At 38.2% G+C, this 14,909-nt stretch overlaps 1 protein-coding gene across 3 annotated transcripts in view; it reads left to right on the top strand.

The window, feature by feature from the left end:
• Positions 1 to 1,589, top strand: part of METTL24 (methyltransferase like 24) — a 139,903-nt gene extending 138,314 nt beyond the window's left edge. For all 3 annotated transcript variants that reach the window (XM_023727651.1, XM_023727652.1, XM_023727653.1), the window contains one exon: positions 1,017 to 1,589. In XM_023727651.1, the coding sequence (XP_023583419.1) occupies positions 1,017 to 1,331 (315 nt within the window). In that variant the 3' untranslated portion in view covers positions 1,332 to 1,589. The remainder of the gene's footprint in view (positions 1 to 1,016) is intronic.
• The last annotated feature ends 13,320 nt before the right edge of the window (positions 1,590 to 14,909 follow it).

The following is a 14,909-nucleotide window of genomic DNA, read 5'->3' as shown; positions in this document are numbered from 1 at the left end:
ATTAGCCAATGAAAATCCCATAAATCATAAAAGAATATTGTCCACTATTAGCTCTGGAAGATGAGTTTCCAAGATTGGAAGGCACTCAAAATACACAGTGGCTACAACAGTGGACTCAAGCATACCAGTGACCGTGAAGATGGTACATGGGGTCGCTATGACTGACTTGATGGCAACTAACAACAATATGTTTTAAAGAAATCATGGAATTATAATATCAATTTCTTTTAAGTCCAGTACTCAGATGCCTGTTTCCTTGGCTTCCAGTGCTAATGAAATTGGAGGGGGAAAAGTCCTGCAGTTGCTCTTCTGTCAGGATTTGGCTGGGTTCCTTGAAGCAGCGTGCAGGTTGTGGGGAAAGTCTGTGAGTACGGAGCTCCATGATACACATGCTCCAGCTTCTCCTTCTTAGTCACCCATTCCCATTGGGCAGAAAGCAAGAGGATACATTATGATTTCTGCCTGTTGTTGTTAGATGCTGTTGAGTCAGTTCTGACTCATAGTGACTCTGTGTACTACAGAACAAAACACGGCCCAGTCCTTTGCCATCCTCACAATTGTTGTTATGGTTGAGCCCATTGTTGAAGCTGCTGTGTCAATACATCTCATCAAGGGTCTTCCTCTTTTTCACTGACCCTGTACTTCACCAAGCATGATGTCCTTCTCCAGGGACTGCTCCCTCTTGATAACATGTCCAAAGTACATGAGGCAAAGTGTTGCCATCCTCCCTTCCAAGGAGCAATCTGGCTGTATTTCTTTCAAGACAGACTTGTTCATTCTTCTGACTAGCATTGATCTCTGCCTCGCTTTCCATTATTTGGATATTAACATTTGGTGTGGAGTGAGGTTAGAAGTTCATGGCATAAATGGTCATTTAAAAAAGATCTCTAACTCTAAAATTTAAAAAATTTTGGTTCCTTGGAAGGTAGTTAAAAAGTGAGGCTCCTGATATCAAGATGGTATTTTTAACAGCGATTTATCAAATCTTCTAATCTCATTTCATCTCTTTGTTACAGATTGATGTTCTCAAGGCTGACCTGGAAAGTGCAGAATGGAAAGTTTTAGAAAATCTTATTCTGGAAAATGTCCTTGAGCAGATTGGACAGCTCATCTTTGAGATACATCTCCACTGGCCCGGGTTCGAGGTCAGTGGCAGTGACAGCAATGTCGTGCGTTTCTGGTACAGTCTCCTCAAAGAGTTAGAACTGAAGGATTTCAGGCTTTTTCACAGTTACAAAGACTTATCTAAGCCTCAGCTCTTCCTGAAAAGAGACATTTTCAATGCCAGTAGCTGTTATACCCTGAGTTGGGTGAATACAAGATGGAAATAGGTTATGGGACCTCCTCAAGAACTCAAGAAAATATTTGCAGAATGGAGCATGTCTATGATTCTACTTGTTTACTGTTGTGGTCTCCCACTAGCCTGTTACCATCTCGAGGCAGAGATTGTGTTATTGCCTTGTAGTGCGTGTAGCCTGGTACCTGATAGGTGGTAGGGACACAGTAAATACTTGGTAATGGGATGAGTATAGGAATTGCCACAGGAGTCAACCTCCATCCAGCCAGACCTGGGCTCTTTGCCTTTTTGCCTCTGACAGAGTAGGGATGCTTGTCCTTTATAGTTATAGTACAATGTAATTATTTCTACATAAAAATTAGCTCATATAGGACAAGCATGGCCTTTAAATTTGGATGTACTAGCTTTAAACATTCTTGGAAATTGTTTCACCATGTTAGGTAATTATAAGTGAAAGGAAATGATGCAGATGGAATACTTGTTGAAAAATTGCATCCTTGATAACTAGTGGCATATTTTTAATGTTTGCTGTAAACACCATGAAGGTCTTGCCTTTGGTGAACTGATTTAAATGGAGATCCCCAGGGAACCATAGCCTTGAGAACAATGACATAGATTGAGAAAGATATTTTCCTATTTTGAAAGGTTTATACGTTAGTTCATTCCAGTTTTCCCTAACATTTATTATGTATCTATAATCCATGAATTCACCAACTTTAAAAAGAAACTGTATACGTTTTCAGTTTTGACTAGGTTGATGAGATTCTTAAATTTCCCACTGTTTAAAAATAGGGCTTCCTTTTCATTTGACTTTATCTCAGCTCTTTCAAGGGTTTTCTGTGTCCAATACCCTTTACAACAGTGTGGATTTCAATCATCCCTCACCAGCCTTTGCTGAGGCTCATGTGGCTTCATAAGAACCGCTGATTCTGGCCTCTGGGGACTCAGACACACCAAATTCTGCCCCTGAATTCAAAACACTAGACTATCAAGAGCTTCAACTCAAGATTCTTTTCATGCTCAGCCATAAATCCCCTTCTGTTCCTATGAAACTAAGCACAAAGCAGAATTCAGGTGTCTTCACTGTTGCCTCTTCTGACTTCAGTCCTGATTTCCCAACCACAGACTTGTCCATGCTGTAAAATCTTTTTTTTTTTTTTTTAAATATACTATCCTAAATATTGAGTGAGTTTTTCTTTACTGCCAGTTGGTATCAGTAATGAGCTTGTAGTCTGAGGACCACAGCCCCTTGTTTTCCTGGGATGTTTATACAGTGTTTCAGTTGTATCAACCCTTTTGCATTTTTTGTTTAAACACAGTGTGAGGGTTCTCAATAGTTCAAATGATATCTATCATTTCTAAGTGCCTAAGGATTAGAAAAGGAGAGCTGGTGGCACAAACGGTTAAGCGCTTAGCTGCTAACTAAACTGAAAGTTTGGCAGTTGGAACCCATCCAGTGGCTCCCTAGGAGAAAGAGCTGGCAATCTGCTTCTGTAAAGATTACAGGCAAGAAAATCCTACGGAGTAGTTCTACTCTGTCACATGGGGTCGCTATGAGTCGAAATAGATTCAGTAGTACCCAACAACAACAAGGATTAGACATTTACCCTTAAGAATGATTTTAAAAAATCCTAGTTCAAATAAATTAACTAAGTAGTATAAAAACAAAAAGTATTAATCCATTGCCATCAAGTCAATTTTGACTCATAGTGACCCTATAGGACAGAGTAAAACTGCCCCATTGGGTTTCCAAGGCTATAATCTTTACAGGAGCAGACTGCCACATTTTTCTCCCACGGAGCAGATGGTGGATTTGAGCCACTAACCTTTCAATTAGCAGCCAAGTGCTTAACCACTGCACCACCAGGGCTCCTATTAAAAAAAGTATTGCCTTATTAAAATTAAATATATTTTCCAGCATTCTTTTTATATCCTGAGAGAACATGGAAACTATATGTACATTTTTATTCAAAAAAATTTTGGGAGGGAGTAGAATTCTTCTTATTACTAGATTTTATTCCTTCTCCCCATTTTTTACATACCTCCACCCCAGACATTCTCTGGACTGGTGCTTTATTTTTTGTAGTGGTTTAAAAATTTCATTCTTCAAATGAGAAGCCAAAATGTATTATAAATAGGATGGTCTCACTAACCTGGGTTCAAAAGGGAATAAGACTTTCTGAATTAATATTGATGATTTTTGAAAATATAAATGATATTTTTATTTTAAAGCACAGTACACTAATAAAAGTCATTGAGCTGAGAGAACCAGCTTGAATAAGTATGGTTTTAGAGAGCAGTTCAGTTGCTTTCAATGTACATAGATATTTTAAAAGTATGGCAGGATCCATAAAAACTCTAAAATGGTTTCTACTTTTAGTTTGCATGGTGTAATCTCAAAAGCAATGTTAACTTTAGCCCAGTTCCTGTTTGGATTATATCACATGTTCTTTTTGTTTGTTTGTTTAAATAAAAAGCTTATACAGTAAATTATATATACCCACACCTCACTTATCGACATGGTTAGGGTCCAAAGACCAGGTCATAAGGCGAAAATAGGCATTATGCGAAAATGGAGGATGACCACATCAGATCACAAAATGGAGGATGACAACATCATTACATAACTGCCAAATTACATCATTACATAACTGCAAATTATGTCATTACATAACTGCGAAACCACTGAGAATCATGGCCCACCCAAGCTGACACATAACCTTAACTATCACAGCCAGCATTACTCTCGACTCATATCTCGGCGTTCGTTACTGCCAGTTGTATGTCGTTAATGCACAAAATAATCGGATAGTAGATTTTTTACTATTGTTGTAAATGCGAAATGTCGGATAACGAGATAGTCGGTAAGTGAGGAGTAGGCGTACAGTAAAACTTTTTATAAACTAAACCTTTTTATACACTAAAACGGAAACCCTGGTGGCATAGTGGTTAAGAGTTACGGCTGCTAACCAAAAGGTCAGCAGTTCGTATCCACCATGCGCTTCTTGGAAACTCTATGGAGCACTTCTACTCTGTCCTATAGGGTCGCTGTGAGTCGGAATCGACTCGATGGCAATGAGTTTGGTTTTTTTATACACTAAAACATGCAAGGTGTACTAATTAAATGTACGGTTTGATAAGGCTTTGGATGTGTACACACCCATATCAAGATTCTTAATTCATGGAATTGAAGATTGATAGCATTACCAAAATCCTTCTTCATATAGGGAGAGTTAAACAGATTGGTTGTGTGGAACATTGACTCCTTCACACTATATACAGTGAAACCTGTAAGAGCGGGAACTCAATGGAGTTGCCTTATTTTTCTGGGTCTTGCGGGTTTTCCACCTTTGACAGGGTGCCATCTTACCTCTTTTTTATCACTGTTAGTAGAAGTCTTCTCTGACAGGTTTCTGCCTTACACAGATTCTGGCTTTCGCAGATTTTACTGTTAAAAAAAAAAAATAATAATAATATATATATATATATATATACACACATATATATATACACACACAGACACACACATATATACGTACATTACATATATATATATCTGAAGCAAGAATGGGGGTACTGTTAAAAAAAAAAAGGCAAACTCAAATAAATCTCAAACACCCACACCCACCTACTAGGCAGCTTGTTCAATAGTCGTTTTTATTTATTTTATGCTTATTTCTACTACTGTCCTTCATTCCCTTCATGGATAGTTGGAAATTTATGATGGCTATTCTGACTGTTGCTATGGTTTCCCTGCCTTTAGAACTTATTATGCTTTTGTGTAGGCCAGGGTTTCTTAGCCTTGGCACTACTGATATTTTGGGTTACATAATTCTTTGTTGTGGAGGCTGTCCTGTGCATTGTAGGATGTTAAGCAGTGTCCCTGGCCTCTACTCACTAGATGCCAATAGCACCTCCCTCATCTCAGTTGTGACAACCAAAAATGTCTCCAGACATTGCCAAATGCTGCTAAGGGGGCAAAATTGCCTGCTGTGGAGAAGCACTCTTGTAGGCCGTGAGAAAAAAAGGTCTCCCAAAGCCCCCTGTGAGGAACAGGCGAAACAACGACCATCACCACCACAACCACCACAAAAGCAACACAAACAAAATACAAAAAACAAACAAAATCAATTGCTACTATCTATTGAGCGCCTATGTGCCAGGTGGGTTGCATAGATTATTCCTAATTCTGACAACAACTCTGCAATAATTTTCCCTTATTATACAGGTAAGGAAACTCTGAGAGGTTAAATTGTTGGTATTTGCCATTGAGTCAGATCCTACTCACGGTGACTTTATGTATAACAGAACAAAATGTTGCCCAGTCATGCGCCATTTTCATGATCTTTGCTGTGTTTGAGTCCATTGTTGTGGCCATTGTGTAGTGCCTTCCAACCTAGAGGGCTCATCTTCCTGCACTGTATCGGATAACATTCTGTTGTGATTCATAAGGTTTTCAGTGGCTAATTTTTGGAAGTAGATTGCCAGGTCTTGCTTCCTAGTCTGTCTTAGTCTGGAAGCTCCTCTGAAACCTGTCCACCATCGGTGACCCTGCTGGTATTTGAAATACCAGTGACATAGCTTCCAGCATCATAGCAACATGCAAGCCACCACAGTATGACCAACTGACGGACAGGTGGTGGAGAGTTTAAATAACTTAGTCTACTTACTCAACTAGTAGATGGTGGAGCAGGAATCCTAATTTTTGTCAGATCCTAAAACCCATGCTCGGTCCCTCCACAGTGTTACCTCTGTACCTTTATGTAAGATGCTGCATACGAAGTACACATTTTTGCCTTCCTATTTGTAAAAGGAAGCCCTGGTGGTGCAGTGGTTAAGAGCTCAGCTGCTAACCAAAAGGTCAGCAGTTCAAATCCACCAGCTGCTCCTTGGAAACCCTTTGGAGCAGTTCTACTCTGGCCTATAGCGTCACTGTGAGTCAGAATCAACTCAGTGGCAACGAGTTTGGTTTTTTGGATTTTATTTGTAACAGAGGGTAGAAATCTACAAATATGCTTAGACTAGACCTATACATCTGTTGGAGTTGGAATCATTTTGTAGCATGGAGGTTTGCTTAATTTAAACAATCTACTTAATTAAAATATGCCTGCCAAATGTAGGATTACTGAAGAAATATGGGACCCAACAACTCCTCTGTCAATATATTTAGGCTGCCAGAAAAGCTCTTGCAAGGCCTGGAAGGGTCTCTTGCACTCTGGTTCATCCTGATACTTGGCATTTTCCCCTAGGTTTTAGAAAAGGCACAATCTACTCTTTGACCTGCAGATAAATGAGCTAAGATATAAATATCTGTGACAGACATCTTCTTAATTAACTAGAACCAGAGTAGTGTTCATAGATATTTCTGAAAATTCAAATTTAATAACACTCTTAGCAAATGATAACTAAAATTTTTCTTTTTTAGGTGAAGGACATAGGAGGGAGTAAGATATTCAGAAGTCACCTTTTAGCACAGCAAAACTCTGAAATTGCTTTCCAACTCTTAGTCATACTTTGAGATAAAAATCAAAAACAATTACACCTTTTCTTAGAGTGATTGTATTTGATTCCATTGCAATAGGTTATCTTATAAATATTTGTAACTGTTTGACGTGTTCAAATGAATAGAGCCAGGAAGAAATGAACAAACTTTTGTTAGAATTGACTGAAGGTCCACTAATATTTATATCAGGGTGGAACAAGAACAAATTCATGAATTTACAGTGTTTGGTCCAAATCAGTTATTCATATAAGCCTTTCTGCCTTGGTTACAAGATCTTTTAGTAAATACAGGACTTGCATTTACTAAATATTATGTTTGGATTTTGCAAAACTTGGATTTAATGCCAGGAAGCCAGACTTAATCATATTTTGCCGGTTTAAAAATGAAGACCTCAATTAGTCAGATATCATGCTTGACAATAAAAGAGTATCCCCAAACTCAATTAATGTAATTGTTCTTTTTGTTGGAGATAAATTTATGTTTGTCTACTAAGCAATAACATAATTCTTTTTGCAGCTAGCCAGTTGGTGGTACTTTGTGAATTCAGTAATACATTTAACCTTATGCTAAAATGGCTTCCCTTTTGTTTATATTCAAAGAGATATTTGAACTTCACTTATCACATGAAATTATAACACAAATATCCAATATAAATTAAGCTGCCTAAATGGAAAGATTATTGAAATTTTAAATTTAAGTTTTATTGTATTTCTGTCCTTAAGAAAAATGTATCAAGAATGCTTAATGTTGTCAAAGTTTATGTTTAGAAGTATATGGAAAATTAATGTTGTCAAACTTTATGTTTAGAAGTGTATGGAAAATTTACACTTCTTAAAACGAATGTTTTGTAAAGCTACAACTCTGTAGTCTTCTCATATAAAATATTGTAAATTTTTCTTAGTGATGGATTTTGTGCAGTGAAATTGTTTGAAATAATAAGAGATTACTTTTTCTTTTAAGTTTGAATTCTAATCTGCACTATTTCAGTAGAGAAGCCACGTATCTATATAGTTGATAACCAATCAGTATGTACTGGTAGAACTACAGTGGTTGGTAAGTGGCTGTGGTCCTGAGTTCTCCAGTGGTCCCCCTCCTCTGTAGCCCCTCCCACAGGACCCCTGAACCTCCGCATAATTGGGTAATTAAAGGGTTAATTCACACCCAACAAGTGGCCTCCAGGACCCAGCCACAGCACTGTGGTTAGCTTCTTTTCTAACTTGTCTGTGTCCCTGCCTTACTGGTCACTGGATAATTTGAATATCACCCCAGGTAGGTATATATAATAAATAAGGCTCCAAGTGGGTTCTATGACATTACTGAGAAATCACAATTATGTAGTAATAAATTAAGCTATTAATTATCTGTACAAGAAAATATTATTTCTCAATGACTTGATGTCAGGTCAAATATTGTTTCCTCAATGTGGCTGGGCCTTGATTCTCAGTGGTTTGGCAGTTATGTAACATGTAGTCTGGCAGTTAGGTAATGATGAAGTCGTCCTCCATGATGTGATCAGTTGTAAGGGGAGTTTCCTTGGGGGTGTAGCTTGCATCCAATATATATGGACATTCTGGCAAAGCTCACTCACTTGCTCTGGATCCTGCATCTGGCTCATTATCATCTGACCTCCGGTTCTTGGGACTTGAGCCAGCAGCCTGCCAATCTTGGGATTCATTGGCCTCCAAAGTCTGTGAGCTAGCAGTCTGCCATCTTACCTGCTGATCTTGGGATTTGCCAGCCTCCACAGTCCGTGAGCCAGCGGCTCACTGTCTGACCCGCCAATCTTGGGTTCATCAGCCCCTGCAGCTATGTGAGTCAGGAGAAGCCTCCAGCCTGATGCCTGATCCACTTGGGACTTGCCAGCCTCTACAACCATGTGAGCCATTTCATTGAGATAAATCTCTCTCCATATATATATATATATACACTTCACTGGTTCTACTTCTCTGGAGAACCCAGCCTAAGACACTAAGGTACTCCCCTATTTAAGGCCCTCAGCTATGTGTCTCCAGAATGCCTTCTATTCTCCCTATCTCCACACTCCTTGAACTTTAATATATCTGCTTGTATAATGTCTGTCTTTACTAGCAGATGGTAAGCTCCATGAGGGTAAGGGCCATGTCTGTAATCCCAGGCCTTGCATGGAGCATGCTGGATAAAAGGTGCTCAATAAATAGTTGTTGAATATGAATAAAGAAAGCTATATCACGTAGGATTTTTCTGTGAAATTATTTCATCATCATTTGTTATTGAAGTTTTTTCCGACATTAATAATAGCTTTGGAATTTAGATAGACCACTGTCTTTCATTTTAATTTAAACTTAGGCAGAATTTGTCATTTTCTTGACGTGGTTGCTTTTTTTGCACTGCATGTGGTAGTCCCCATTCCTGATTAAAGGATGCTAACCTGGAGATCTTTCTTGACCTTGATTTGAGAGCCAGAAGGTTGAAAGCTCAGTTATTATTAGAAGCTATCTAAGTCCTAGGGCATTAAATCTCAGTCTTCTTTTCTCATTGCTCATTGTCCTTTCTTCTGGCCAATTCCTGGCAAACTTTTTAGAGTCGGTATATAAAACCATAATTCTTAGTTACATGGAGAATTTTTTTTTTCAGTTTATGAGAGAAGGAAGGTGTCATGATGTGAGGCTATTTCTGCCAAGTATAAAACAAACCAAACCAAACCCTTTGCTGTCGAGTCGATTCCGACTCATAGCAACCCTATGGGACAGAGTAGAACTGCCCCACAGGGTTTCCAAGGAGTGGCTGGTGGATTCAAGCTGCTGACCTTTTGGTTAGCTGCCAAGCTCTTAACCACTGAGCCACCAGGGCTGCCAAGTATAGAGGCTAGTACTTCTACAACAATGATTACAGCCACATTGTTTTCATAGCACAAAATGGGCAATAAGGACATAGTTGTTTAAAATAAAAACAAGCTAGAAAAGGTATTGCTTTCTCAAGACTGTTTGACCGAAGTGTGAACCAATAAAGCCCCCTGTAGGTACCATGATGAGAGAGAAAGCAATGGGGGCCCAACTCTAGTGGAAAGGAACATAACAACATTTTAAGGTACAGGTTCTGTATTACAAAAGGACGAAATAAACACTGCCTAAATAGCTGAGTGTTTCTTTTGAAATACCTAACTCCAAGAGAGCCACAAAGATTTCGACACGAATCTGACAGTTTGAAATGTACACAATTAAGTGGCGGTATGTAGAGGAGGCAGGGTGCAAGGAATAGGGACATCCTGATGCTACTGCTAACTAGCTCTGTGACACCAAGCAAGTCCTCACCTTTCTTGGCCTATTTGCTTATTTTGGATTAGAATAATTGATTTCTAAGGTTTATTCTAGCTTGACTATCTCAAGACTTTTTGTGATTAGATAAGGCTTAGACAGTGGTAGGATGATTTGTATAAGAGGAAGCCTTAGGATAAATTCAGAAGAATCTAAATGATGTGCTTATTCAGAAGAAAAAGCCCAGATAAAAGGTGAATCCATCATGATGGCTCTCTAGTCATTAAGTGAAGTGTCCTTGGGAAAAGTGCCTTTTAGGGTAAAATACTTAAACTCAGATGGTTCTAAAAACAGAGTGAAGGTTGCATGGACTGCACTAGTTTATACTTCTGTGTCTTTAGATTGTTCCAGCAGAGTGGCAATATCTAAACAATACTATATTATATATAATGATACATATATCCAGTAAGATATTTCCATATGTATGTATATGTGTATTTGTGTAAATATGTAGCTGTGTGTGTATATATACATATATATGGATGTATGTATATGTGTGTATATATACATATATATGGATGTATGTATCTATGTGTGTGTATATATATATAGATGTATGTATATGTAAGGAGCCCTGGTGATGCAGTGGTTAAATGGTTGGCTGCTGAAAGGTCGGCAGTTGGAACCCACCAGAGGCTCTGCGAGAGAAAAGAGCTGGCGATCTGCTCCAGTAAAGATTACAGCCTAGGAAGACCTATGGGGAGTTCTACTCTCTGACTTACAGTTGCCATGAGTCAGAATTGACTTGATGGCACACAACAGCAATGTGTGTATGTATGTATGTGTGTATCTGTATATCTGAATCCCCAAGAAAGAAAAATCTTCAGACACAAAAGCCTAGGTGGAGCCTAAGCCAGAGAGGCAGAGCAGGAACCTACGCTGCAGGAGTGCTAGGAATTTAGCTGTAGGGGCGTAGAACACTACAGAAAGCACCAGTGTTGGGGGAACGAGTTGGGACTGAGACCCCGCTTCCAGAGTGGGACCCGTGGAAGGCCACCTCGGTGAAAGAGAGGCCTAAAAAATTCACACTCACCCGCACAAGGAAGTTAATCTCTGCTTAAGTCTGGGTGAAAGTAAGTTTCTTGTGAGAAATAGAAACCTCAGGCCTGTGCAAGGAGTTGAACTTACACTAATCACATGATGAGGAAACCCAAAAGCTGAGTAATTAGGATAAAAAACTGGTTCTAGGGAGTGAGACCTCAGGGGTGCATGGCAGGAGCAAATGCAAACCATTCAGAAGGGACTCTTCACCAACCCAGGCTGCAAAGGATTTCCTCAGAAAAACACAACCCACTTAAGATGAGCTCATAATAAAAAGTACAGCTCAGAAGGAAATGATCTACCATGAGGTAGAGTTAATAGACACAATAAACACTGGGATTTTCAGCTCAAGAACTTGAATAATAACAATCTTAAAGTATAATATAAATTGTCTAAAATGATTAAAGGCATAAATGACTATATAGAAACCATAAGAAAAGCATCAGACACTAAGAACAGGTAAATAGACCTGAGGAAACTACTCAACAATGTAGCATAGAAAAATATAAACACTGATATTCTTTACATGAGACGTGAGTATTTCGAACCTTAGGGTGCCTTTCAGAAGACAGGGCAATAAAACTGAGTATCTGAGCCACTCTTGTGTAAAGATGGTGCTACAACTGCACTGAGCAACATGGTAGCCACTAGCCACGTGTCGCTATTGAGACTTAAAATGTGGCTAGTGGGACTGAGGTACTTAATTTTTAATGTTTACTTTAATTAAAAAATTTATACTAGATTCAGTTATAAGGAGACTTTTAAGCAGGTTTGGAACAACTTGGGCTTGTAAATCTGTTTGTGAAACAGCAACTATTTCGGATAAAAATTTAGCATCCAAATTGAGATGTGCTCAGTGAAAAATACCAGATTTTGAAGACTTAGAATGAGAAATAGTAAAATATTAAATTTTTAAATAATTGGCCATATGTTGAAAGAATTTTTGGCTATGTTAGATAAAAAATATTGAAATTAATTTCATGCTTTTTAATGTGGCTATTAGAAAATTTAAAATTACATATATGGCTCACATATTTCTATTAGACGGCACTGTACTAGAACATGTACTCAAAAAATGTTTGAGATTTGAGCTAGCCCCCAGATTCCAAATGCTGGAGGTTGGGGAGTGACAGGTGGGAACTAAAAATTCATTTGAAGACAGCTACTGAGTTATAAGGAGCTGTACAAGCAGAGGAGTGATATCTTTCACTTATGTCATTAAAAAGAGTCACTCTAAGGGCTCTGATTCCAAGTCTGTGATTTGAAAGTTGTTTCCACAATTATTAGTGACTATACACATGCCCTGGTGGGTAGTGGTTAAGAGCTCGGCTGCTAACCAAGAGGTCGGCAGTTCAAATCTACCGGCTGCTCCTTGGAAACCCTATGGGACAGTTCTACTCTCCTATAGGGTCACTATGAGTCAGGACCGACTGGACGGCACCTAACAACAACATATACATGCAAGGTATAAATATATATGTAATTAAAGATATGTTTCATTGCAATCTTTTGTTTGTTCATTCATTTAATTTACCCATTGGTCAAATAAACATTTGATAAGATGAATTTAAACCAAGTGCTGTGATAGAGATCTTCCTTTCACTGTAGCTCTTCTTCTGCAAGGCCTTGTTTATACTGTTTCAATTGTTCTATGATCCACTAACAATGAATGCTGCCAACTAAACTATGACATTATCATTGATTTTAAAATATAGCCCCATTTCAGATATTAAAATGTGAAGAATACACATCTGTGATACAATATGGCATTAGTGCTCCCTACGTCTTACTCTGAGACCAACATTTAATACTACTGATTTGGTATGTTGACCTGGATGCCACTTCACACTTCTCTTCCCTATACCCGAAGTCATCATGGATCTCTCAACTACTCAATTCCATATCTCATAAGAGACGCCATCCCCACGTGCCTCTGATGTAGATGATTCTCAGTTCACACTCAGAGAAACATTGTTCTTCAAGGAGAGCCTCTGCAGTTGTGATTAGTGTTGTAATCCTTATGGTTGTCACTGTCAGTGTTCTCTACCAAGTAATTTATAAACATGCTGAGGACACCAATCAGCCCCACAGTGCACCCTCAAGAATCACTCTCTACTTTTCTGCTTAGAAAAGTGCCTGTTTGATGCTACTTCTTGTTCCTTATCTTAAACTGGCTTCTTACTTAGGACAAAATATTCCCAGCTGTGCTTCAATATTTAAGCATCCATTCGATTAAACCTTTCACTAAAGCATCACTTTTATTCTAGTTGCTAAAAAGGAAGTCTGTCCTGAGGGTGACAAAAATGTCGCAGCAAGGAAAAGGTGTCAGATGGTAACCACTTAAGTCCAACAGCAACATGATCTTGAGACTCCTTTTATGATGCAAAAGAACCTCTCGTTTGTATACTCTAAAAGTGGGGGGCAATTATGACCTACACTGAAGGAATAAATATGGAATGTGTTAGACTTAATTTGTGTGCTGAGGGCACAGCCCTTCTGATTTTTTAAGTAGAAGAAACCCATTACTGTACCTGAACACACCACAGCTGCCTCTAGCCATTCCCATTTAAAATCTGCAAATGGTTTCATTTGGTGTCTCAGCAGACTTAAGACTTAGAAGGAGAATAAAGATGAACATTTCAATAACATTTTCTACAAAAAAGGTTTATTTAAAAATACAATCTTTTTAAAAAGAGACAAATTTTATATACAGTTAGTTTAGAAACAGTTAAAAACACAACAAAATAAATCTGGATTTAGAAATTATGATTTGTAACATACAATACTGGTGCTGAAGAAGATCGTTTAAATCTATGATTCACTCTTTTTGCCCATCATATTTTAATAATTCACATTTGTTAAAACCAGTGATTGGGACTAAAGAAAGGGTCTTGTCTGAATCTTTCCCTCTTCAGGAATCTGCCATTCTTCCTGGCAGACAGACAAATGGCAGTAACTAGGCAGTGTGTTCCCACTTCTTTGTATGCCCATGTGTCCAAAAATACATCTCCAGTATTTTCTTCTTTGAAATTTATCTCTATGTTGCTAGAGGGCTTGGTCATATATCAGGGTTTTTTTTTTTGTTTGTTTTGTTTTAAATTTTGATCTTTTAAAATGGGAGTTCTCTAAGGGCAAGGAGTATGCACTGCTATTGATAGCACAGGACTCAATGTTTAATGCTCTTCGGATCTCAACAACACTCAACATGATTTTGGTCTCCAAGCCAGAACCCTGAGCAGCTATCTACCAACACGTTTCAGCATGGTACTAAAGAATTTTAAAGCACATTCAAACATCTAATATAGATTTCTAATAAAACAGGAGAAATAACTTGTCAGACTAAAGTGCTATTAGTTACTATATTCAAGAGGCTGTCTTGAATTAGTAATGTGAAGTTTTAAAACTCTTTTTACCATGGTCATTGCTTCTCAATCTGGGGAACCCTAGCATCCTCCTGGCTTATCAATTTTATTCAAGGATTTGGAAATAAGTTTAAAATTTTTCTAATCTTAAAAGGTTCTGTTGTATATATTCACAAACAAAATCAAAATAATATTAAAGATAAAACATACGACTTCAAAGAAATTACAAGCTGACATCTTGGACTATGCCCTCATACCCTATCTCCTATAAGGAGTATTTCAGTAGTAACATCCATGAACCAATGACCTGGGGGCTCCTGATTTATGAAAGTGTAGCCAGTGAACAAAATAAAATTCAAAATCTTGGCTCATTCTCTTGAGTTCCATCTTCTGAAATACTATATACTCTTGAT

Source organism: Trichechus manatus, unplaced genomic scaffold (assembly GCF_000243295.1).
Source record: "Trichechus manatus latirostris isolate Lorelei unplaced genomic scaffold, TriManLat1.0 scaffold00017, whole genome shotgun sequence".
In the NCBI taxonomy this organism is placed as follows: domain Eukaryota; kingdom Metazoa; phylum Chordata; class Mammalia; order Sirenia; family Trichechidae; genus Trichechus; species Trichechus manatus.
This window is presented reverse-complemented; position numbering and strand designations above follow the sequence as displayed.